General features: G+C 37.1%; 1 protein-coding gene across 12 annotated transcripts in view; it reads left to right on the forward strand.

Annotated features, from left to right (window-relative positions):
- Positions 1-243: 243 nt before the first annotated feature.
- The window catches only part of LOC140924107 (triple functional domain protein-like), a 115155-nt gene continuing 91326 nt past the window's right edge, over positions 244-24072 (forward strand). For 8 of the 12 annotated variants that reach the window (XM_073374108.1, XM_073374113.1, XM_073374109.1 and 5 more), the window contains exons 1-5: positions 13280-13454; positions 13586-13660; positions 14045-14159; positions 17929-18019; positions 20559-20660. In XM_073374108.1, coding sequence (XP_073230209.1) covers positions 13388-13454; positions 13586-13660; positions 14045-14159; positions 17929-18019; positions 20559-20660 — 450 coding nt within the window. In that variant the 5' untranslated portion in view covers positions 13280-13387. Of the gene's footprint in view, positions 375-13279; positions 13455-13585; positions 13661-14044; positions 14160-17928; positions 18020-20558; positions 20661-23421; positions 23446-24072 lie in introns of those variants that run through there. The other 4 variants (XM_073374116.1, XM_073374117.1, XM_073374114.1 and 1 more) reach the window with 4 other exon arrangements.

Here is a 24072-nt window from a genome sequence, read left to right on the forward strand (position 1 = left end):
AATTCCGTGTGACTGATAAAACTCTTGACTTTTTAATATTCTACTCTTAAAAATTCTTTTCAAATACAGCTCTTACTTTATTGATTCACCTTGTACTACATGTAACAATATTTTGGGGGCGCTTGGTTTGAAGTTTATAGTATATTAATTTTTCGGACGTGATATTCTGGTACATGTAAGTTTTTTTTATATCAGCGTACACATCAGCCACACCCTTTATGATGTTTATATCCGTAAACTCGGAAATGTCTATACGTGAGAAGGCTTGTAGAATGTCACGTCGAATTTGCCTGATCACGATACTTTAGAACAGAAGGAGACAAGATCTTGGTGATAACGCTAAAAGGACAATTTTATTGAGAGGAAATAGTAAGGTGAGGCTTTCATTCGCCGAAGTCTTTGACCACGGTTTTTGGTGCGACTTTAAATTTAAATTTGTTTGTTCTATTACAGTTTATGTGTTTTGTACAATTTCTTGTGGTGGGAGGGTTTTTGCTCCGATGTCCTATCTTATGATCTTATGATAAAAATAACTTTATTCAAGTACCTCGGGTTTTTATTAGTTTCCGACTGAACTAATAGGAACACTAAAATGAAGACAATGCAACGTTTCTGGAATTTTAAGTAACCTGCTAGCCTAAAACAGTGCACAGTTAAAGGTATGTAAACTTCAAGTGTTTAAGATTACAAGAGATTTATTCTCTTAACTTTACTCGTTTATTGTACTGGGTACAAGAATGCGCTTCTCTAAGCCACTACAGTGCGGAGAAGCGAGAAAGCAACTGGTCCTTACTAGATTGTTTTAGTTGGTTGGTGTAATAGTTTATACGGGAGACTGGAATGAAAGTTGCGAATTTTGCAAACAATGTTCAAGAATGATTGATAACTTATTCATGTCCTTGGCCTTACCCAAGGCCGTGCGTAAAGCCCATTGACCTTGTCCTATCGATATTGGCTACGAATCCTTGAACTTGTAACGAAAACGGACATGACCACTAAATCACTAGAAGAGGTCTTCTCTCTGTACCTATACCGCCGGTTCCTTTACGATCATTCAAGCAAGATACCGCCTAGGTTTTTAATAGTGTTTGAGATGATGTCCTTAACAGAACTTTTTATGTGCCAAAGAAATAGAACGTATTGAAAAACGCGCGGCTCCAAGTTTATGATAGAATTTGATGTAAGAAGTACCATAAAAGTATGGTTTTTGCACTTCTCGAAATTGTACAAAAATTCCAAATTGTTAATATAACTTGACACTAGTGCAGAAAAAAAAATCTGAAATGTTTCGTGATTAGAGCGCGTTCACACTGCCCGGTGACGAGCGCGTGCTGTATGGCGATGTATGTCATGTATATGATCATGAACTGTCAAGCTGTGTACATGTCGATCAACATAGAGAGAAAGAAATATTTCGACTATGAGAAGAAGTAGTATACACTGTTTTTAGACTTCATAAAACACAAACTGTAAATTAATTGAAAGGCTGCACGATCGAGCTGTATTGTGTATTTGTATTGTATATTATTATATATCTATATCTGTCCATTTTTAACTTAATCCACATAGCCTTTGGATTATTTATCCATCAAAAAAATTGAAGAAGAGCTCAGGTGCAGCTATCTATCGCCGAAGATAGAAAAATCGGATTAAGAAGTGATAGAAATCATAACATAATATCTTTACTCAGGATTTACTTTATTTTAGGATGAAGGGGAGTATATTTGAGGAGAGGATTACAGAAAAATAGACTTTTATTAAGTTATGAAAATTACACGGCATATTTCTTGATAGATAAAATAAACTCCAGTTTCAGCAGGCTATTGTAAAAGGTGTATATGGTGGCCTTAGAAGTATACCCTTTAGCGTTGACCACCACAAATTTGGAGAAATCCATAAAAAAGAGCAAACATTAAACAATGAAGTTAAAGGGAGTTTTAGATCGCAAAACCAAGATCGATAAAGTTGCGCGGCTTGTAGGGAAGCGCGGCTTGTAAGGATAGTTACTAGAACCGTCCAACAGAGCTTTAAGAAGTCATTTGAAATCTGGCAATCCTATTATAATTAACAGAATCGTTTTGTAGGGGAGTGGCAGATCTTGTGGATCAGATGGAGTATAAGATATTGCGAAATATAAACACGTAAAACTTTGTGGCACATGCAGATTAACACCGCAAGAATGAAGGCAGATTCTCGAATGACTTGACTACAAACTTAAAAAACGATCCCCAGATTTGTTTCTAGGTTTTCTAAAAGGTCGTTTTGGTCACTCGACTTTCGTTGCTGCAAAAACTCGACTTGTGAACGTCTAATTTGTTTGGTGTTGTGAAAAATATAAATTAAGTCTCCAGATAACCTTATTACGAGGTTTTTGAAAACTGGGTAGATATAAACACGGCAAATTGCGACTTTATACTGTCAGTTGATCACTCAGTGTAATCACTAAATGGGTGTGCCATTATCTTCTTTCCACTTTTTTTGCGCGTGTCGATAAAACGAAGCAAAGTCGTCGCCATCATTATCATCATTATCACTGTCATCATCGTCACCAACACCACCACCACCATCATCATAATTATCATCATCATCACTGTTATCATCATTACCATCAGCATTATCATTTTCATCATCATCATCATCATCATCATCATCATCATGGTCACCAACACTACCACCACCATCATCACTACCATCATCACAATTATCATCATTATCATTGTCATCATCATCATCATCATCATCGCCACTAACACCACCACCACCATCATCACTACCATCATCACAAGTATCATCATCATTGTTGTCATCATTATCACCATCTTCATCACCATCATTATCGTTGTCGTCATTACCATCATCATCATCATCATAATCATCATCATTATCAGAACTACAATCATCATCATTGTCTTCACCGTCATCAGCAATCGCTTGATGAAACAGTCGACTGTAAGGAGTCAATCCATCCTTAACCCTTTAAACCCTAAGAGTTATCAGCATCAAATTTCTCCTTGTAATAGGAATGCTTTGTAAAACAGAGTGGTTATGAGAATTACGGACATGATCACACAAGATGAATTTGCTTGATATTTTATCAACTTCTCCCCACTACTCCTATAGTAAATCAGAAATGAATAGGGGCGGCAAAGGAGAATTTTAATTTCGATCTTAGGGTTTAAAGCGTTAAACTTGGCATGGATAAGGACTTTCGCAGATTAAAGTCACCGTGCTGAACCTCTCGTGTAACTTAACGTATTATTTAAACCTTTTTATTATGTCTTTTTTTCAACATTTCTTTTGAGCTTGACTTTTTTGATGTTATGGAAGTTCATGAAATTTTCCCGTCGAAACCAGAGACGAAGCTTTGTTTGGAACTGAGATAAAGGTGAACGCGAGCCAAATGGAAACATTACTTCCACATAAAACCTCTCAAGCTTTTCCGCCTTAACGTTAATAACATAATGCACAAAATGTGAAAAGAAAATCTTTGTTGGGTTAAAAACCTTGGGTATATTATTCTGTTGACATGACTTGAAAGAGGATTTCAGGCAAATGGACATAGGACGTGAATATGTGCAGATAAATATTAGAATAGATAATAGTCTTCCTCTTGTTGCTTTTAATTCAAACCTAAAATTAGAATGCGCCTTAATTTGTAATCAGGCAACTTCTTCAAGAATGGCTTTAGCGTTAAACCAAGCTAAAGCGTATCCCCATAGCTATAGCAAGCAATGTTAAAAATTAGAATTCGAGAAAACGTAAAACTTAACTCATTAAAATAAGCTTAGTGAAAACAAATTCTTCTTAATAGAAATACTACTAAAAATATTCAAATTGAACGGTCCACACAACGCGTAGCTAGCTCTTGCACAAGCTCTAATAGGAACGTTATTACATGTCCTCATTAGTAACAGCTACAGCAACTTGAGTTGTCCACAATCACTGTAACGTCAGCCTACTTCATAGGTCAAGCTTTTTTCGCGGTCAATTCATTTAGCTACGTGTCTTATCACCACAAATGCCTACTTTGACTTTTGGAGCGAGCTAGAGTAAGGAGAGCTAGAAGAAGTATTTTCCTTTCATATCTTGGCCTTCACCTGCACGCTGTTCCTCTGTAGTCTGAAGTACTTCCCACTATATCTTCCTGTTTTATATTTACTTGTAGAGTAGAATTATTAGAAGTGCAAAGTTTCATTTCTTAACATCTCTGCCTCGGCCAGGAGCCTATCACAACGCAGATAAATACCACCAGTGAACCAATCAGATCTAGAATTTGACGCGGGAACAACTTTGTAGCAAGTCATGATGGGTTTTACTCCTGATTGGTTTAAAAAAAAATGGCGCGAATTTTTCAGCCAATCACACTGTAAAATATAAAGCAAAGCGAAAGCAATTGCTTGATTACGAGATTCAAATGTAAACCACCCTAACACTAGCTACAGGAACGTGCACTTGAAGAAAAAAGCAGCCCTGTAGTCCGTACTGATCTCGCCGTTAAGCCTCTTTTCCATATCTAGTCTCCCTTCCCCTCACCTTCATATATATATACAATGTCATGTATGCTTTGGCGGTAGGTTGTTCAATGGTACACAGTTATATCCCAAGGTGGGATAGAGGGGATCATGTGGAGATAGGTGTAAAGGACAAAGTTCGTGGGAATTGGTCGAACTTGACGTCGTTTGCCGCTGCATTCGCTACCTTTACACACCCGACCCGAGAATGATATTTGAATTATACTCGTATTGAGCATTTCAAAAAGTTTTGTTGGGGTCATGCACTTAAAGGATTTGAAAGTAATTTAGGAGAGAGTAATTAGATCAAGTTAGGGGTCATGCTGCTTTGTACAGTTAAAATAACAATGAATCGTTTTATGAACCCACTCAGTCCGTAAACAGCTAACGTAACGTGACCATCCAAACCACAGGTACCCCAAGTCTTGCGTAGCATAAATATTAGAAGGGTTTGTATGGGGATTTTAGACAAGGCGATAAGGTAAGAAGTCCTGATGTATTTTTCATTGGTTTTTTGACCCGTAAACAACAATCGCTAAAATCTCTATACAAATCATTATAATATTTATGTTACGAAACATTGACTTGGGGTACCTGTGTCCAAACAAAGCCTCGTCGGCAGAAGTGGAGCATAGCGTTATTTCCGTTTGCAGAATTTTACAAAATGCGGTTTGGCATTGGTCTCAAATCTTTTAACGTTACTAAGGAAAATCCGTATCTTTCAAAATAAATTTCAGAGAGCCTTCTTATCCTCAAACCCACGCACGCAATTCACCAAAGGTAACACATCGCACGTGCCTAGAACATTCTGGTCAGTTTCATTAGTCTGTTTTTTCTTTTTTTGGTCATGAACAAGAACCTGCTTTCTGTTAACGTTATGTGATATATATAAATGTTTACACTCGTGTATACCCCGCTTTGGCTTGCGTTAGACTTGACGGAATCCCGGAAACGGAAACCCGTCTGCCCTCTTAATCTGCGTTCGTCCAAAATTATGAGTGTCTGAGTGTTTTCTTTTGTTTTTATTTTATATTCGGCAAAGAGGAAATTTGTCTTCGGAAAGTATAGCAGAATTTACTTCTTTCTAGCTTCATCGAATTTTAAGGTAAGTTTCGACTTTAAGAATAAATAACGAATGCATGGCTCGTCCAGGGAGTTGAAAAATTGGCTATCACCGGTTTGTTCAGTCCCGAAAAGATGCGACCAGGGTCGAATTTTGTGGGGATTTTGCCTCGTGGCATAAATTAATCTTAGAAGGATGTACAATTTGAGTCTTAACTCTAACGTTGATTCCTGCTTAATGTGATGTTTTCACAACAAGCAGAAGCTGCTTCAGCATAGGTAATACACTTTTGACGAGATTTACTAGGGCTAATGAGGTAAGGCGGCGAAACATATCAGACATGTCGCTCGTTTGTTTGCATTCGGGCAGACATCCCTGGAAAGTTCATCAGCCATGGTGTATTGTCAAACACATTTATGTTAAAATGAGAGTTAAAAGGCATTTGGAAACTTTCAAGTACGTCGCCTCTCGCTCGCTACACAATGACAGAAGGGAAAGAGAACGCGGAGATCTGCGCGCGCGATATCGCGCGCTCGCTGCAGTCACATGCGGCATGAGGAAATTAATAAGCAAGAATAATAGAAAAATACATAAATAAATAACTAAAATAGATGATGTACCGGTACGTTTTTAGTATATCTGTTTTACTCTCCTTATAAATGGTGTTATGCAGCTTTTCTAAGTTTTGATCCCGCAATCACGAGAAACAAGTAATTTTTTTACTCGTCGGGCATCGTCAACAGGAAATTAAGCATGCGCGTGCGTGGAGATTTGTAAATCAAGCCTTTAAATAATATTGGATTAAGGAGAGTCCGGGCACCTGTTAAGTTAACATATAATTTTCACAGTTAAAGCCGGAACCGATCGGATGGAAAAATAAAAATGTAATTCTCTCCTACCTCCCGTTCAAAGCGACTGATGGCGGTTTTTATTAACGCTTCAAAACCTAATATCAAATTATACATTGTCCCTCTTCATTTCCTACATGTAGAAGTAGTAGGAACAAGTTGTTAACACTGTTTCAAGCAAATTTATCCTGTGTGATCATGTCCTAAATTCTCCTGACCGCTCTGTTTTATGAAGTATTGACATACAGTAGCTAGGACAAATTTGAAGCTGATCACTCTCAAGGCTGAGGTGCATGCTAACTCCAACCATTTTTTCACGACACGTGTTAATAGGGAGCGACCAACCTCGTTCCCAGGGTTAGGGCGGGTAGGAGAGAACCCTGGGAACGAGGTTGGGGAGCGACGACGGCGACCGCAACGAGAACGGCAAAAAGACCTGGGTTTAGGCATGTTTAGATTAGCGAAATAACAATTTTGCACATGTATCACACTTTTTTGTACATTTCTTAGTCGTCGTTGCACGACTACAACTAATTTCACATTTTGTCATGTGAGGACGGGAACACAAAACAACTATTTTCCTTTCTTTTTCCCGAACTTTGATACAATCCTTAGAATTCAACTCCAAAGAAATTTATCAACATTTGACGAATTAAACGAGATGGAATAAGCACGATAAAGTCTGAAGCAGCGTGAATTCAGTTTTTAAGTGACGTTTCCGTAGCCGTCGCTGTCGTGCGCCGGTCTAAGATCAACAGTATATTGATTTCTTTACTGATATTTGACATGACCACAAGCAAAAGCAAAGTCAACAGTGAATGTTGAATATCCATTGCTTGCCGTTTCGACACCTTAACTCTCGGCAAAATTGGTAAAGAGGAAAATTGAGGAAAATCCAAAGATTTCTGGGTAAAAACAAGGAAAACCAGAAAAATCAGCCAAGCTTCCAAAAAGGTTGCTTTTGAATGATCACAGTAGACCACCGTAGGATTTTGTCCAGCGCCTCAAAAGTTGGAGATGTACCGCTTTTTTCATAATTGGTTTTGGCCTAGTCTGCCTAAGTCGAACCCAAAAGAGAAAATTATTATATATTTAGTACGTTTACTATGCATAGTCTCCACTCGTTCTTGTGTCATTAGTTTATAGATAACAGGTGCATTGTAGTTGCGAACCTTGGGCTTCCTGTGCAGCGCGATATACATATTCAATTTCAACTAGCATTAACCTGTAAGCATCAGCGGGTTTTGAAGAGATTCTTAATGGAGACAAGTGCCAACAAGTCCCTGATTTCTTTCAAGTTCAGTGGACCCCGAATCCTTTGATCCAACCACAAAGGGAATATTTTCACGTACGACACGCCAACGCAATTGTGTCTTTATTTCCAAAATGAGCTAAAGAAGTCAAAAATATCTGAAAGCCCTCATGTGTTGTTGTTTCTAACAGGATTAATAAGTTTTCATGCCTAAATGATGGAGAAACATTCGTAAATTAACTGGCATAAATCGGTCGAAACGAGAGTTTGCGAATGACAGTGCAAGGATGACGTTAGCATGTTTTGAAACTAAAACGTTTTCTGTGCAATACTGCATTCAAATTATAGTAGATATTATCATCTAGACGGCTTCAGTAAACTTACGATGGCTTCACGTTTGGTTTACATTAGAAGTCCCATGTCTCTGAACACAGGCGCGCATCATGTTATAGATCGACCAGGGCGGATAAAGGTTGGGCGGTGAAACGAGCGCGTCCGAGCAAAAAGGTGTGATGCAGTGGACTGGGACTCTGCTTACAAATGTCGCTTGTTTTCGACTTCGGTCAGGGCTTGCGATGTGGTTTGTACACTAGACACTGCCGCTGTCACTGAATTATGGCAGCTTGAATTGTTTTCTTGCACTTCTTCCTCGTTACTTTGTGCTGGTACGCTGCCTTTGAGAGGCAAATGTTGCTATTTTTTGCGGGAGGTTTAGTTGGAGTAGACAAACATCTCTTTTAAAGGGTTTCTTTTATTACTTCCATGACTCTACCACTGAACTATATTGTCGTTCTGTTACTCGCCAATGTCGATGTTATTCCAAAACAAAAATAACTAAGTAGTGTCTAAAGCACGAAGGAAAATCTCATCCATGTCATCCCTAGCAAAACTAAAAGACAGCAGTAGATGACGTGTATTTTATAAATGCGTGCAGCTCGTGCAAGGTGAAATTATGCTAATTTCAATCACCATCATCCTTCTTTTTAATTTTGAAAAAAACATCTCATACGTCTTTCTGTTACTTCGAAACCTCAAAATTAGTTTCCCCTCAGTTTTTACTGTTTACCTTGTTTTGTTTTAGGGAGAAAAACGGAGAAAAAACCTTACAACTAACCTCAATAAATTTTGTTTACATGCGGTTGCCGGATTTGCAACGCATTGCGCGAATCTCCATGGCGCGTTCCACCCGAGAAGCAAAGTTTAAAGAAGTACAACGCCACTATATCAATATATATCAATCTAATTTTTTGTTATGTTATATAAAATTTATCCCCCTTTAACATATGTAAAAATTGAGGTTAAGAAGTGTTAAGCTTTTGCAAACGAAACGGTGAAAGACGATTAGGTGATATTTAGTGGAAGGGGGAGGTATTCAACACTTTCAAATAAAACTCAAATTTTGGCATTATACGACCAACAAGTTTGACTTATAGACGTACAGACACAAACATATGAAACTCTTTATTGATATTGTTATGAAACGAATTTATCTATTTAATATTGTAGCCTGAAATTACAGAAAGAAAATGGGATTTCCGGTTTCCAAAAAGGAAAATTTCGCCGGCCTTCAAGCGCACCGGAAGCGCGGAAAGAGCGCTCGTGCCAGTCCTACTCCGCATCACACATTAAATGAAGAGCGGAGCGCTCGTTTCACCGCCCAACCTTTATCCGCCCTGAGATCGACCTACTTTGTTCCGTTCTACAATAAATTATACTAAATTAGCATAAATTTTGTTTGGAGACACTTACTGCTCTCCTATAGAGAGGAAACGCCACAATAGAGGGGGCGACTAAGAAATGCCTTTTTCCCCTTCACTCCCAAGAGTGTCCAGTTTCACAATTCCGAAAATTAAAATCCCAAATCTCATTTTATAAAATAGTTAAATATATACTGTACCGTGTAAAATTCATAAAAGTATTATAATGAGGTTTCATTTCAAATGATTACACTAAAGGATTTTTTCACAAGCTCAGACGTTACTATAGTCCTAATTCTCATATTATTCTCTGGGATTCACATCGTAAGAAGTGACCTCATCCGTTTCGGTACATGATATTATTTGCTTTTGGTAACTTTCTGGTCAATACGATTATTTTTTATGTAACCTCAAAAAAATTTTCCGAAAATATTCTAGACTCCCATTCCGGTGGGGATATGATTTCGTTCCGTTCTTAGCGGGCGCAGGACCCTCCCTGCTATACCTTAGTTGCTCAAGGGCCACAAGGGGTTGGTGATTTTTTTTTTTTCAATACAATACCCGCGAGTACAAGGAAGAGTGCGCAGATTCCTCACTAGATCAGCCTGTATCTAAAATAGAACATGTTCAGACATTTATTGTTTCACGTACAGACATCACAGCGTGGCATTAACTTGAACACGAAGGACCAGGTTTTGTCCAATTGTTATAGACTCTAACCTAATTATCGCCGACGATTTTTTTTATATTTTTTTCTTGGCGGTAACCTTATTTCTCGATCGGAAGTAATTAACTTTTGAAATGAAGAATAACTGATTTATGTAGAGTTATGTCGAGTGTGTGTTTTACAGCATTCTTTTACTGTTCGTACTGTATTTCGTTGCGGTTGAAACTCGATAAAGTGCTACAGCGCCGATCAAAACTAACTTCATTAGATCCGATATTTCGATAAAACGCAAATAACGACAGACATAACAGGTCTGTGGTATTTTATGAAGGATACATTAGCGATATTCGTCAATTTTATTAAGTGGGAGACGAGAAAAAGGGGTTCAATATGTCCATGGTTTGTATTTCATTGTCCTCTGCTGGGTCAAGGCGGGGCAAGGGAAGGGGAGTAAACTAAGTACCTGATGTTCCGCCGTATCCTGGGGAAATCTTGTTGAAAGGGAGATGTTTAGGATGTTTGTCATTTTGTTTAGAGCCCGAGGGAGACTCCCCCCGGGGGCCCCCGGGAGACCCTCATTCAAACGAGTCGGGGATGCTCCGCGGAAAATTAGATTTTCGAGATTGGAGACCGGTCTAGGCGTGGTTCAGGCTTTTTTTGGCCCCTAAATTTGGGAAATAAAGGTTTGTTTATTTTTACAGAGATATTTCTTGATATTCCGATATCTTTGTGTAAAAGCATTTTCCGTCCCGATCTTCTAAGGAAGTCAAAAAACATTAATTTTCAGTTATTGTCGTCATTTTTTTTCCGTGAGTATTCTCTTGGGTTTAAGGGTGTAAAAATGCCCATTTTTCGTATCACTCAACTGTCTTATGTTACTTAGGTTTTGCAGTTCTTTTTACTCATGAACAGAAACCAGACTCAAGCATACTGGTATCGCGTAGGTCTGTTCGTGATAAGATAAATTTCAACCAAGATGCAGCTTTAGTGTGTGATTGGTCTAGGCTAAGAGGGGCCAGACCGATCGCATTGTTTGCGCCATTTGTCTATACCGCAAACGAAAACTTATGTTCTCAGGGGATCCTAATGAGGGTCTGATGAGCTTAGTTCAGCCACACCCAGACTGGTCTCCGTTTTAGCTTATACGTGGATTTCCAGAGTCGCGTACTTTTGACGTGCGCAAGCGAGTAAATAAAATAGAGGCAATGTATTGGGTCGAATTGAGGGTCGCGTGTAAACGTTCAAGTTGAACCTCGCTCAACTTTTACATTAGCCTGTTTCAGGCTTTCAGATAGTAGAGCACGGTGTTCGGATGGTGGGCATACATTGCTTCCATTTTATTTACGCGCGTAAATTTTACGTGTGTTCGCACGTAAAAATTATGCGAAAGTGGCGACAGGAGCCTAGAGTCCTGACAGTGGAAAAGCCCCAATATTCACGTACAATCAAATACAAATTTTCCAGACTGATTTCCATACAGAATTGGATCAGATCAAAACATATTTTCTTTGTTAACTCACGACCCATTCTCTTGATCGTGCATGGATATTGTTGGGAGAAAATAGATCTTGGTCACTCCTAGAACTGACAAGGTGAAACTGATATAAAAAGCCACTTTGATTTTAATTTTCCGACGAGATTACTCTGCCCCTTTCACATCGATCTCTCTTCCCCGGCCCCTAGCCTCCCATGCTGTTCGTTCCCTCAAAACGCCTGCGTGGGAGGCTACCGGCCTCCGAATCGAATATTTCATCAATAACAGTTTGTTTACCATTGTAACACGTGCCTGGGTGCCAAAGGCTTTTCAGGCGCGGTTTCCGATTTCGGTTAAGTCTTTTTTAAAAATTTGTCATCCAGCCCTCTTTTCTTTCCGCCTCTTTGCCTTTGATCAGCTCTCTGTGAAAAAACCGACCGACCTCAGACTTTGTGACCGATCACCAACCACAAAAGTAAACAATACCTTATCCTTTCATCCTTAAACGAATAGAGGGGGATTATTCCCTGTGTAATCCAGGGAATAGGGAAAAAAAGGGTTTTAAAGTGGCTAGGGGGCATTTCAACACGGTGGTCTACTTTCAAAGGGTCGCTCAACCGTATTACTCCTTGTGTTTCATTTCTCTTGAGGTGCTGGCACAAGCTGCAGATCCCTGTTTATAATGATGGAATTTTTTCATTTCAGATCATATTATTTTTTAATGACCTTTAAAAATTTGATGCAACGCCGGTCCAGCGCCGGTCTTTGTTTTATCAGTCTTGGTTCTGTCTATATTTAAGAAAATCATTTGATTTGGGATTAACTGACTGCAGATCCGCATGCAGATAATTTCTAGTACCCTAAGTTTAAACTAGTTAAGTGGCATGTCAGATCTTAATTTTAGCTTTGTGAGTAAACATTCAATACAATAATCATAACTAGTTTCCTCCTGGTGCTCATAAAACCACTTGTGTTTCCAATATAGAGCTTTATTATGGCGACGTGAAAATGTTTTCTTGCTTTAATCACGCTTGATGCGTAAGATTATTTCGACTCCCTCTTGCTGTGCGAGACAAAGACGATTTTTTCTCAGAAAGAATTGTCATTGTGCCATATCGCCGGGTCGGATCGAGCTGTGTTGTTCTGCGATCTGAAGAAAGTTATTTTGGATCCAATCAAATTAACGATTACAGACGTTAACAACGACATATTGCTCTCCATGCGAGATCGTTATCTGTTATTTACAAAGCTAGGGATAAAGCACGCGAATTTTTCAAACATTTTACCCTCATAAAATGATCGTGTCTGAAATTAATGCAAAAGAAACTATAATCATAAAAATGTCTAAATAGAGTGACGTTTTGAAGATATATTACAAAGAATTTTTTTAGAGATGTTAGGGTGAGATATGGTTTGAATTTTTTTACTTCCGAAATGTGCGAATATTCGTGTCCATTTTGATTGTGACGAAAAGTTCAAGGAGCTTTTTGTGTGTAGAAAACAAATAGGGATTCCATACCGGAACTGGCACTTCGCGTAGGATAATCGGCAGGGATACGCCTGTTCCTTAGCGAAAAAAATTATTTTTTTTCTGTAGAAAACCTGTGATGATAAAAAATTTCTACATTTAGTAATTCTCTAAAGTGAAAGTGTTACTCAATGGTAAATTCCGAAGACAATAAAATTGAAATCTTTTCTCGTCGATGATGACCTTCGAGAAGCTGTGACTGTTCGCATAAATTATCATGAATTTGTCACCCGTGACGTCACATATTTTGTAGTAAAGGAGGGAAGATGGCCTCCCAGGAGGGCCAGAAAATTGAGAACTGTCATCGTAAGACAAACAGAATGAAGAAAACAGCCATAATCTAGACCATGAATACTCCAGAACGGTGGTCAACAGCATCATCAGATAGTGATTTATCGTCAATATTTGGCGCAGGTAACGTTTTCGAAAACTCACAAACGCCGGTCGTGAAAAGTTTTGTCGTTTGTGTAGCTATAGTAAACGTATCGGCTCAAAAGTTACGCAGTGTTGGTTATCTGTCCCATTTATTGAAATTCACTTTTAAGGAGATGGCAGATGGGAAGGATTGAGAGCTAAGGATATTATTGAGCTACTTCAAGATAAAATTGCGATTTTGTACGGTAAGCCGTTTGATTGTTGGTTCGTTCTACGTTCACTGGAGTCCCGAGTCATTGTCGAATTATCACAGCTGTGTCTTGAATGACATGAAACAATAACCTTTTCATTTTGATAAATAGATTTTCTCTTGTTATGCTGAAATTAGCCAAGGTCCAAACTTTTGCTGCAAAGTAAGGCTATAAAGAGTAAATAAATGCGCAATAAAAGCGTCCAATAACTATGGTGATGATATTTTAATAAATTTAGGTCGCCACCGCAAATCGTTTTTGATATCCAATTTGGTAATGGCTAGGGCTGATTCGTTATAGCGTTAACTTGAAGATAGATACCCCAAGTCCTGGTTCACAGTATTAAGGTCGTTAATTTTAAAATATATTTTCTTATAGGAGGAAAAGACCGCCGAGGAGGTCGAATTATCACATTTCCTGCGAGATCTAGAGCGGCAGAGATAGACCGAGTTTCTTTGACGCGTTTACTGACCTATCTTGCAAGTATACCGAGGTTAGTTTAAATTTAGGTTAACAAAGTGATATACTTTCTTTTCTTCAGCCTTTTTCTCCTTATTTTTCAGTGCGGTCGCTTCTCAGTCGGCCGAAACAGTGATCATATAATGAGAAAGAGATGTGTATTTGCGCGTGTTGATACCGATATTTGCTTCCAAAATTCGCCACGGTTTCATCTTTCGTGGCAGTTTCAAGAGCGGCGAAACGGCGATTAAAATATTGAGAGATGTTAAAGGCTGATAAGAAAAGTGGCTTAGTATAATAGGTTGCTTATTTAGTTGAAGCCAGGACTTAGCATCAGTGAAAGCGAAGAACCGAAAGGCCACTGAAGCGAGATTGTCACGCGCCGGGTTGGAATTACGGTTCGTTGCATCTGTCTTACTCAGACACGGTGAATGAAAATTTCACTTAAGATGACCGTCAGAGTAAAATTGTAATGGAATACCAGAACATCTTGGCACAAGTTCAACCTAGAACCTGTCTTGATGCCATTTCTTACTTTGACTGATGCTAATATCCTTTTGAATTATACCGTAAACAGTGAACTTTCGCGCGATTGTCTTTTTTTATCACGATTGTCAAAGTTCCTTCGGGGCATAAAGGTCGTTTCTACATGTTAATATGCAAGCATAACCAAGGTCACAAACGTTTATATTGAGCCTTCCTCATTGTTTATTTGATAGATATTGATATTTTTATAACGTGCTCAAGAAACATTGAAATCAAAGGAGGTCCAGATTTTGTGTTTTGGAAGAAAGACTGGGTTTGCCATGGCTGTAGTCGACTATTGCATGACAGCTAGACCAGCATTTGTGTATGGTTATTTTGATGGCATGTTTATTTACCCAGACTTTGTTGTCTTAAGAGCGTTTACGACTTAATGAAGCTCTGTAGAGAATACGATTACTGAATATTTCCTGCAATCTCTGTTTTGTTTTGTGTCTGCAAGTGGTTTTAGTAGGTATATTTTGCCTTGGTAAATTTCTCTCGCTAAATAATTAACGAGATTTTTGTTCGTCTAATTCACGCAATTCGTATTTTTGTCCGCATTAGAGTGTCGACTTTCGATTTTTTTGTCTGGTTTAGCTCTTAAAATCATTGCACTTTTCATAAGAATGCTTTGAATATCTTCAACTTTTTTTGTCAGGTTCGGTTTCCCCCTGACAAAGCCAGAAATTTGCTTGACTTTGCAAACTGCAATTATTTTTAGTTTTTTTGAATTTCTTTGAACATTTCCGCCAGCGCAATCATTGGATATGTCACAAAAAAATCATTTATTAAAAAAATTACCTGTGCAAGCAAAGTGCCTTATTACAAAGGAGAATTCAAGCTCATTCAAGAAACTGTGAATAAATTATTTATCTTTAAAAATTCTAAGCTTATGCAAACAACCTTGTGCTATGAAAAATTAGCTTAAGTACAAGAAGAATTCTAGTGGAGTGTGTACATTTTATTTCCGACATGAGATTTGTGTTAGAAGATTTTGAAGGGAAAAATATCCTTGGTTATCTCGTGGTAAGTGACCAAATGTTCTTTATAACAAATATATGTGACTATATTTTTTCCATAGTCAAAAAATGTCTTTTAAACACACCTGCGAAGTAAGGCTTACTAATGTCACACTGACACATGTTTGAAGACAGCTTGATTCTTACTTTGTCTATGTAAAAACTTTCTCCGACTGATTCTGTTTAAGGATTTTTAGTTTCATCTAGTTTCAGTTTTATTCATGCTTATTGTGTGAATACTTGTAGATCTGAATACCCCATACAGGTTTTGAAATCAAATAAGGGTTTAAAACTGTGGGAGCTCCTGAAATCAACAGAAAAGCATCGATTGATTTGTGATGTTTTATAAACAAAAAGTAACTTAATGTAAAGAATGTGCTGATCTGTTAAAAATAACAGCCTGAAATGTCCAAGAGTTATTGTCCTATGTGTGGCTCTACAGGTCATAGAATCTCTTTATGCTCTTTGATTTATATCGTCTGTTTCGAGACACCCCATGCAATTACTGTACAAAAGATGATTTACATGTACATTTGGAGAAAATAATATCTGTGAGGTACAATCCAATTTTTTTGTAGTCTGTGCACTTTTGTCAACAATTTAATCAGGATCTAAGAATTTAGTTTTTACAAGTGGATGAAATCTTTTAACTGTTTTCTTATTTTGGAATATTGCCAGTGTAATGCCAAACTGAATTTCCTCTTAGTGTTGAGCATACACATACTGTAGGCACTGATCATTGCCACTAAAATTCTTGACATTTTTACTACTTGTACATTACAAAATTCTTCTGATTTTTGGGAACAGGAGGCTACAAGCTGATGTTGACAGCTTTAAAACAACTTGGAATTATTATAATGTTTTAAAGTAATGTTTAGTTATGTTTCTTCTAATTCTTTACTGGTATGAGACAGAGTTTATCTCTCATTTGCAGAAGTTTTATGAAGGTTGGTAATGGCAAATTATTTGAAAAACATAAGTTCATGTCCCATATTTTGATGTTTTATAACACAGTAAATAGATATGTGGTTTTCTAGTCTGATATTCAAGTGATAAATTGTGAAATTCCCCTAATTATTGTTACATAGGTGTTCAAAGACTTTTAACAGATGTACCATTATTTGATAATGCTACCACTACTGAATTTGAAATAAGAATTTTTTGCCGCACAGTCAATCTGACTGAACAGAACATAGATTAAACTTTATTCATAATTCTTCTTAATTTGTGCATCTTTCTACTGCCTGATAACTGGAGGGTAGGGTAGGTTTTTCCTTGTTGGTTCACCATATTGGCAGTAAATTTTAACTATAAAATTGCATCTTATTTTTCTGTAATATTCTCAACTGTCCCAACACAATGTATTGCCCTACAGTAGTTCTTGTCCTCTAGACTCAACAGATTCAATGTTTTTTTTTTATCTTTCTTTGTGTTGCCACCCTGGTGTAGCCCACCATTAAAGATGTGAACTGCTAAATCTAGGGGTCAGGTTTTAAATATAGTTCTTAGACTTGCCCTGCTTTTAATGTAAATATTTTCTGAAGCTTGTTGTGGTAAACCTTTATCCACAATAAGTGTTGAGTTGTTTATTAGTTTATATTATATTATTGACTGTTATTAATGTTATAAGTGTTGTTATTCGTAAAATGTGTAGACCCTGTGTAGCCTAGTCAGTGGCAAAGATAATGCGATTATGACTTAGAACTCAAAAAACACTCATTTTGCAAGCCGTAGCTTCTAGGTTCTGCATGCCTTGTTTTTGTTTGTGAGAACACTCTATTTTTCTCCCTACCACTCTTGTAGAAGTACATGTACACAGGTATGTTTACCAGTTGAAACTGAAAAGCACATTTTGTTCAATAACTTGAGACTGAATGGTTGCTTTTGAGGATTTCATTCACAACTCGAAAGTTAAACACCTTGTACAGCATTTTAAACAGAGTTTAGGAAAGTTCACATCAGTGGTTTATCATATCTGCTAAATGTAAAGGTGAAAGCACATTCTATAGTGTACATGTACTACAGTGTAATGTTAAAACTCAACAGGAAATGAATGCAGAATAGCATTCATAAATTTGTATGTTGATACCTATAGGTTTTTATAATCTTTATATCAACAGGCATTCAAGGCACACATATATATAACCTTCTTGGTATAATAATAATTATTGTCCACGCACATGTACTACTGTCACATCACACAGCAGAATGTGTGCACCTTTACTGACATTAACTTAACTGATTCTTGTTAATTTTTAGTGACCATGAACGTGACCTGGGATTTAGTCTTGTTTTGGACATGCGAGGCACCACATGGCATGGTGCCAAGCCTATGCTAAAAGCTTTGCAGGTATTTATAGTATACAGTGACCAGCATCAAAATTCTCCTTTTCATAACCCTGCCTTATTGAGTAATTAATGCCTGTAGGCCATAACAATGAACAAATTATCCTCAAAGATGACAAGTGTTGATCATTAAGGAAATTCTCCTTATTTATATAGTGGAAAATTTTTGTAGAACAGTATGGGGAATATGTATTTTCACCTATATGTAATATGCCGAGAAAGTGGTTATATGTTGTGGTTCAATTTTCTCCTCGCTTTAGAGTAGAATTTGAATTTCCTTTGTATTTTGGTTTTGTAATATACATGTATAATAATGAGTTTGAAGAAGGTGAAATAAAAATTTAAACCAAAAGTAAAGTTGTTGAAACCACAATGCTACATATGTACATACTGTATATCTTAGAGTGTTACACTCAGACTTGCACTTTCAATAGAAACTCCACTATTGTGCACGCTTCCACAACCGCCCCCCGCCCCTCAGATTATTCGATTTTAATATTATTCTGACAGCACTACATCATCATCCTTTGGGAAGCTTATAAAATAAGATAACACTGTGCTAGGAGTAATAACCAGGCCTATAAACCTGAGCCTAAGAAAGATGATTTTTCAGTCAGTGACACAGGTAGCTCGGAAGAAAACTCCCAGTACAACTACCAACAGGATTCAAGCCTGTGACCTTCTGGTTACTAGTCCTGCTCCCGGTTCCTCAAAAGATGGTTAAGTTTAACCCAGGATTAAGCCGAATTAGGTTTTCTTGTCTAAGAACATGCAACTCAAGCTTACAAAATTCCGCTGAGCCTTTACTCAGAGATACAGTAATGATAACACAAAATGTTTCTCTAAACAATACATAGGAAGATAAAATACAAAAATGCACCAAAATTTTAATCCTGGATTAGCACTTATCGTCCTTTCAGGAACTGGGCCCATATGCTCTACCACTATGCAACAGGAGACTGGTGGGAGCTAAGCACCAAGGCTACTAAACTAAGTGCACTAAACCTGAGGCTACCACACATTAATGATTGATTGCTGGGATTGTTTGATTGAAGGTGCAATACTGGACTGATTGATCGAAATAATTGTTGACAAATAGAATGCTTGATCAATTGCTGTTTTGACTGAGTATTTGATTTACGCGTGTATTAAACTCTTGGAATTCCATGACAGATTACCACCAACAATGAATTTTTTCGGTTAATGAGGTTTTCAATCTTAATAGGGATTATCCACTAATATTCATATTTTGTTTCAGAAATCTGTTTTTTATTTCCTATGATTTGTCATAATTTGATACATAAAGTAGATGTTGATTTTCTGAGCCTTATTTTGATTTCAACTTGATAATAACACTTCAGTGACTTTTAAAATGCTGTTGTGGTATTGTACTTAATTTTTCCAAAAGTGTGCACAATAACATGTACACGTATTAACCTTTGCAGCTGATGAGGTGATATTCGGTAAAGAAATACCAAAAAGTGTCAAATGTTTTTAACCATTTTTTTTCATAACCTTTGTGTTTCGAGAAAATTGATACTGGTCATAGTTAAAGTGAATCTTTGCATAACTAATTTTGTTAAGTGGCATAATTTGTTTGGTTTGATTCTTATTCATGTGGGAGAAATCTACTTGTAATTTAATTGTTTTGTTTAATTATCAACATCCTTTTTTCTCCACTAATTAAAATTGATCATTTGATTAATGTTCCTAATGGTATGAAAGCACTCAAAATTAATGTAAATTGTCTGAGAGGAAATGCTCCCCTAATTTCAAAGAAGTAAACAATAGCAACTGGATAATAATTTAATTAAAAAAAACCTTAGGGATCACTTGTGTGATAAATACAATCACTACACACACAAGCAGAAATGTAAAATGTGTTGTTCTAACTGAACCAAGGTGAGATGATTGGAAGCCAAGGCACAAGCACAGCAAAGTAAACTCTCCAAGTAACAAGGGAGGGCAAACTTAGGATTCAAAAAAGAAATTCACACCTGTGAACTTGTAGCACACAAAAAAAAACATACTAGTACCATGCATAAGTACATAAACTAGTGGTTTTGTTTCAATGGCCGATATGAAAGAGGCCGGGATGCTCATCGTCTCGCTTAGGGGTGTAAATTTCAGATTTTGGTCTCGCTTATGGTGTTCTGGGCAAAACACCATTATATTTAGCGGTAAAGGTCTCTTTCAGAGTTGCAGTCAAAGAAATATTAAAAAATTATATATTTTCAATTCGTTTTAGTTACTCGACTCATGTAATCAAAGTTTAAAATGATCGCTTTTAGGGGTCAAAAAAAGGTTGGGCCACGCCCAGATCGGTCTCCTTTAGGGGTTTAATTCAAAATTTCCGACAAGCATCCCCACCCCTTTCGGAAGCAAACATTTTTCTCAGAGAGGCAACAAAGGTACATTGATAATAAACTATATGTTTCCTATGACCTTACTGACCTCCATTCTCTAAGGAGATAACTTCTTCCCCCTTAACCTTTCTAATTTTCTCAGACTTTCAAACTTACATCTTAATCTTTACATTTCAGGAGTGTTTTATTGCAAAGGTTCATACAGTTTACCTACTTAAACCAGAGGGATTTTGGGAAAATCGCAGGACGTCCTTTGGAAGTTCCAAGTTAATATTTGAGGTAAAGAGTAAAGTTTTGTTTATCAAAATAATGATTCCTGGTCATCTCTCTTGCAATCATTCCCTGTTAAGCCTCTCTATTTTCTATTGCAAGGTACAGTGGAACCCCATTAATGCGACCACCGTTGGGCCATAAAATCCTGGTCGTAATAATGAGGTGGTCGCATTAACGGGGTCTTCAAAATAATAAAATGACTCGATGGTTTTTACGTTTGGTTTGAAAGAATATGGCCGTAATAACGAGGTGGTCTTATAAACGGGGTTGTCTTAAGGCGGGGTTCCACTGTATCTTTAGATTATGGAAGGAACGTTCTATATTTGTCTACATTTACTAGAATCCTTTAAATAATTATTTTTTTCTTGTTTAACCCATTCGCTCCTAGAGATTTTGCCGAAAAACGCGTTTTGAAGCTAGTCGAGTGGTTTTCTGGTCACTGTCGTGCTATAAAGAGCTAAAACTTACCACAAACTGGTTTACAGGTCGAACACTTCGCGGTCTTCCGATCCAGATGCAAAATATCAGCTTGCGAAGTTCGGGCATGCGCAGAAAGCAAAATTTCGACATAGTTTTTGGGTTTAAAAGTGACACAGCAGTCTTGACTTTTACTTTTCGCTTTCTCTCCTCCCTTCTTTTTTTGCTTTTCTTGCCTCATTTTTTTTTTCTCTTGCTGGGCATTTAGTAGGCTTGATTTTGGTGGGAAGAGTTTTTAGGAAAGCTTTTAGGATCTTAGGATTAGGCGAAAGGAAAGGTAGGTGGGTAATGGGACAAGATTTTCATGGAGATTTTCAGGTCAATGTCACGTGGTTTTTTGCTTGTTTCTCCGGTGTCCTTGACTGAATTGTGCTCATTCTGGTATGGTTTGAAAGATCTCTTCACTCTGCACAAGTTAGTGAAGAAAGTTGTCCTTGACCATTAAAACTGATGACGTCACAATGGGTAGAAAGGACCTGGATCCGCACGGGCGGTTACGGGCGGTTCAGGGGCGAATGGGTTAAATTACTAGCAGGACTTATGTTACTCTTTAGAAAAGGAATATGAAAATGAATTCTGGTAATTCTAGTCAAATGGTGCCATTGTGATTTAACATTTGATCACTAAGACTACCATGACCACATTACACTGTAGAACAAAATTTATCTGCTGCAAAGGCTACAGTTTCTCCAAATGCTGTAGACTTTTTCCCACTGATTAGATTGTTGAGCCATTTCAGTTTTGTAAAGGTTACCGCATTGATCCCAGAGTATGGTTGAAGCTAACCTGTGATCAGGTGAAGAAGAAGGACCGCCTGATCACAGGTTACGTTAAAGCTGGTACCTGGCACTACATACTTGCCATATATAAATGGTGTTCTAGAATGATTAAAATGTTGGCAAGTCTTAGGTCAAATTATTGATTTCAACTTTGGACTAATTTGATGTTTTAAATTATGATAATAAACCCTTGGAGCTGAGGAAGTAAAATCAACTTTTTGGACCTACAAAGCCTTGGAATTAAAAACTATCACTATTTTGTGTTGTTTTTGAAACAAAGCAATTTATATCCAGTGATTAATACTTCTTTACAAACAGATTAAGTATGCTTTTAAGAAAATAAATAAACAGTTTAACATCTTGCCTTTCTTGTACAGTATATAATGGCATTCATTGATTTCAGTGGGACCTATCTTCAGATGTTATTTATTAACACTAAAACGTAATTAAGAGGTCATACATCTATTTCTGGTGCTTGATTTAACAACAACTGTCTGTGTATTGTAGTACTGTATAGTGCAACTTGTAATTAAGGAAACATTGTTTACAAATTAAGTGCTCACGATCAGATTCTGGGAAATCCCTCAAAGATGTGCCGCAAATGTCTTTTAGCCTAGTTAAAGCTAAGCTTCATTACATTTGCCGTATTACTTTTTGTTATCATCTTAAAGACTTGCCTCATGTTTTTCTCCAACTAATCTTATTTTCCTTTCTTCCACAAGGTATTTTTAGTTGTTTTTCATGCCTTGCCTATCTGCTAAATCAACACATTAGTTAAAGCTTTGTACCTTAGCTCTACATGCCTGTACTTGCTTCACAAATAGACACAGGTGGATCAGTACATGTAACTTCGTAAAAGTAACATCCCACTTAAAAAGAGGGACTTTTCTTGATGAAAATAACTGAGTGAAATGATTCTTGCCACAGAGTGTCAGCTCTACTGACCTCTGCAATTGAGTTTGAAAGGCCCTTTCATTGTTTGTCATATCTGTCTTATAGCAGTGATGATTGCTCAATCTTAAATACTCTATTGTTCAACTGAAATGTGAAACCCCTTTTCGAGTATTGCAGATACAATTTAGACAATAATTATTTGTCCTTTACTTGTGCACAAATTCTGTCACAAAGGTATTTCTTTAAAGCCTTTTTACAATTGTCCCTTTGAAAATTTGATGCTTTTGAGTCAGTTGTTTGTCAAGAGAATCCGCTATATCTCAGCTTTCAAAGTTCTTTGTGGTCATTTTCAGATAATTTGATTTCCACCCTGATGGTATTGCATGACATTTTCTGGATTTTTGTGGTAACAGTTTCCCATCTAAAGGTTAAGTTCGGTTTGGCTATCATGTTTTGTGTAACATTAGGTGCTCAAGCATTCTCTGATCTTCATAAACCAACCGCTGCTAATCCTTTTGGATAAAATAAACAATAATGCTGGGCCCGATTTTTGTCAGTCATAGCTCAAGTGACAAATAAGTTGTGGCAGGAAATGTTCCTTTGTTTTTGAAGTCAGCATCTTCCACTTTTTAATGTTTAAGGTTAGTAAACTGTGATGCAAATTTAATTTACAACTGCATTGTCTGCCAGCTTGTAGTTCTTTGTGTTAGCACTGTCACTGAAGCTGTTAAAGTGCTTATTTACATTGCACAAAAGAAATGTTGTGCAGTATTTTCAAAGTTAAAGATAATACTTAAAGCAGTTATCACCAGTGAAATACATGTGTACACTACAAAGTACATACAATAAACTTACAAAAGGGCAAGTGGAGCACTATAGACTTGAAAGCATATCACATTGAAGAGGTCATTAATTAAAGAAACCATGAAATTAGAAATGAAATTAGTATTATTTTTTAAGTAGTTAGATATTGATTATTTAACGACCAGTGCCTAGTAAGCTTTGAAATCTGCTGCATTTTTTCCCCTGTTTTTCTTTTCTGTGTAGTGTCCAATTTAGTAACTATATTGTATAGACACATGTGACTATAATCATTGACATAATTGCACTATAGACACTAAAATTTCTTGTTGCCAAGTATTTACATGCAATTAGTAAGCAGGGGATTGAGCAGTTGTAATGAAGTTCTTTTGGGTCTTTTCCTATCAAATGAAGTCAGGAATTATTTTTCCAGTCCCTGGTGGGGGGCGGAGTTACTTGGGTTAATT

The sequence above is a fragment of the Porites lutea genome, chromosome 14, assembly GCF_958299795.1.
Source record: "Porites lutea chromosome 14, jaPorLute2.1, whole genome shotgun sequence".
NCBI lineage: Eukaryota > Metazoa > Cnidaria > Anthozoa > Scleractinia > Poritidae > Porites > Porites lutea.